Source organism: Ictalurus punctatus, chromosome 2 (genome assembly GCF_001660625.3).
Source record: "Ictalurus punctatus breed USDA103 chromosome 2, Coco_2.0, whole genome shotgun sequence".
Lineage (NCBI taxonomy): Eukaryota > Metazoa > Chordata > Actinopteri > Siluriformes > Ictaluridae > Ictalurus > Ictalurus punctatus.
This window is the reverse complement of record NC_030417.2, coordinates 21,970,032-21,972,146: the sequence shown is the minus strand read 5'-3', so window position 1 is coordinate 21,972,146 and position 2,115 is coordinate 21,970,032. Positions and strand designations below refer to the sequence as shown.

General features: G+C 42.9%; 1 protein-coding gene across 2 annotated transcripts in view; it reads left to right on the top strand.

Annotated features, from left to right (window-relative positions):
- LOC108276743 (uncharacterized) overlaps positions 1-1,131 on the top strand; it is a 5,308-nt gene extending 4,177 nt beyond the window's left edge. For both annotated transcript variants that reach the window (XM_017488646.3, XM_017488654.3), the window contains exon 4: positions 1-1,131. This exon is cut by the window's left edge and continues 12 nt beyond it. In XM_017488646.3, the coding sequence (XP_017344135.1) occupies positions 1-864 (864 nt within the window). In that variant the 3' untranslated portion in view covers positions 865-1,131.
- Positions 1,132-2,115: the final 984 nt, after the last annotated feature.

The following is a 2,115-nucleotide window of genomic DNA, read 5'->3' as shown; positions in this document are numbered from 1 at the left end:
CCAGGGACCAACCTTATCCGACAAGGATTTCAGCAGCGGGCAAATATGCCTACCCGCTCGGCAGAACAGTCACCCCGTGTTGGCATTCGGATTCCTGTGCCAGGCCAGTCAGGTACTGGGCCACAGAATGTCAGTTTGTCTGTAAGGGCCCAGGCTCCAACCAGTCAGCACCAGTCCCCTACAAGCCAGCAGAGCAATGTGGACACTGGAACACTAAGTGCACTGCAGGAACAGGTCAAGTCTCTGGCTTCTGAAGTGCGCAGCCTTGGCTTGGCTCTCAGGATGATGGTAGAGCAGCAGGGCCGGCTGGAGAGGGAGCAGAGCCAACAGACACAGGTCCAAAAGCAAATCCTCAGCACCTTGCAGAAACTAGCATCTAAACAGGGCCTCTGTGCCTTTCAGCACAGTACAGCTCCCACAATGCCCTCATGCCCATTGTCCTCAGCCTCCTATAGCCAGAGCACCTTCACCCCCAGCCAAGGCGGCAGCAGTTTGTGCAGTCAAGCTCAATCCAGGTACAACGAAATTGATGGATCCACTCTTGATAACATTGAGCCATTTTCTCTGGACAGCCTCAGCTCTACTGCTATAAATGGCTTTCAAACGTCTGACTCTCTTTCATTTAATCAGACACAGTCACCACCATTTACACAGTCACACACACAAACATTCACACCCGAGATAGTCAGCTACACACAGCCTCAGACAGACACTTATGCAGGGATGGACAGCAAGTCAGCGGAAATGGCCTCCACAAGCACAGATAGATCCTTTCAAGCCTGCAGGTCTTCAAGCCAGTCTTCTACTGAACCTATTTCTGTGCATGATGCCCAACTGACTATTGTCAAAATAGAAAACGTTTAAAAGACTGCAGAAATTGACATACACCGCTGTGTTTGTTGTATTTCTGATCTTCCTTGCTGAATTTTAGAGTGAATTGTCTGATGGTACTGTAGCTTCCACAATAGTGGATAAGTAATGAAGACTTTTAGACAGCATTTAATAATGGGCCAACCACCAAATAGTACATCCACAAAAAAAACCCTTAAAATTGCAGTCATTCTTTTTATTCTCCATTTATGTGTTTTTACTTTAATGAGCAAATACAAGTTTCGTGTTATGAAGCTAAAATGAAGCCTGACTGTTTTATTGTGTACATGACTATATAGTAAAGCCAACATGACTAATTTATGGTCAGATTTTAAATGTTAAAAATGCTTTCCAATTGAAGTTACAGAATAGAAATTTCAATAAGTATCACTTGCAAACTGAAGAATTGTTGTGATTTGGTTTAGTTTCTGGTGCTATGTCATAAAAGTAAAATGGTGTGGAGAGTCCATCTGCAATCCCCAGCACTCAAATGACAAGCACAGATGTTCACTTAATATATTTTTAGAGAACAAATAGAAGGAAAAGTAGAAGCAAGGCTAAAATCACAAAACACTTCTTACTAGCAAGGAAGGGACAAATCATAAATACATGAAGTGGAGAAGAGGTAGGAGCTATGAAGCAAGGAAGAGAAGCAAGGAAAGGAAATGAGGACATGCAATTTAAGATCATCGCTTATGTCCACATTCAATTTCTGCAAGTCTCCACCCTTTCTGCAGACTTGGAACAAATACACTTTATGGGGTGGGGTCCAAACTTGCATTAGTTTATTTCTTTTTATTTTATCACTTTCACCTGCTCCTGTTCTGGTTCACCACAGCGAATTCTCTACAAATAGCAAATCCCCACATCCATGCTCCAAAATCTAGTGGAAAGCCTTCCCAGGAGAATGGAGGCTGTTATAAGAGCAAAGGGGGCCTAAATCTGGAATGGGATGTTTAAATAAAATAAAATAAAAATAAAAAGCACATAAGGGTGTGAAGGTCAGGTGTTCACAAACTTCTGGCCATAAAGTGTATACTTCATGCTGCAGGGTGCTATTTGGAGAGAATCTGCTGTGGGGACCAGTAGAATGAGAGCAGGTGAAAATGATAAAATAAAAAGAAATAAAGTAATGCAAGTTTTGACCCCACCCCCCAGTGTATTTTTTCCACATAAGCTTTAGTGAGGTCAGGCACTGATGTTGGGTGAGAAGGTCTGGTGCACAGTCTGCATTTAATTCATCCC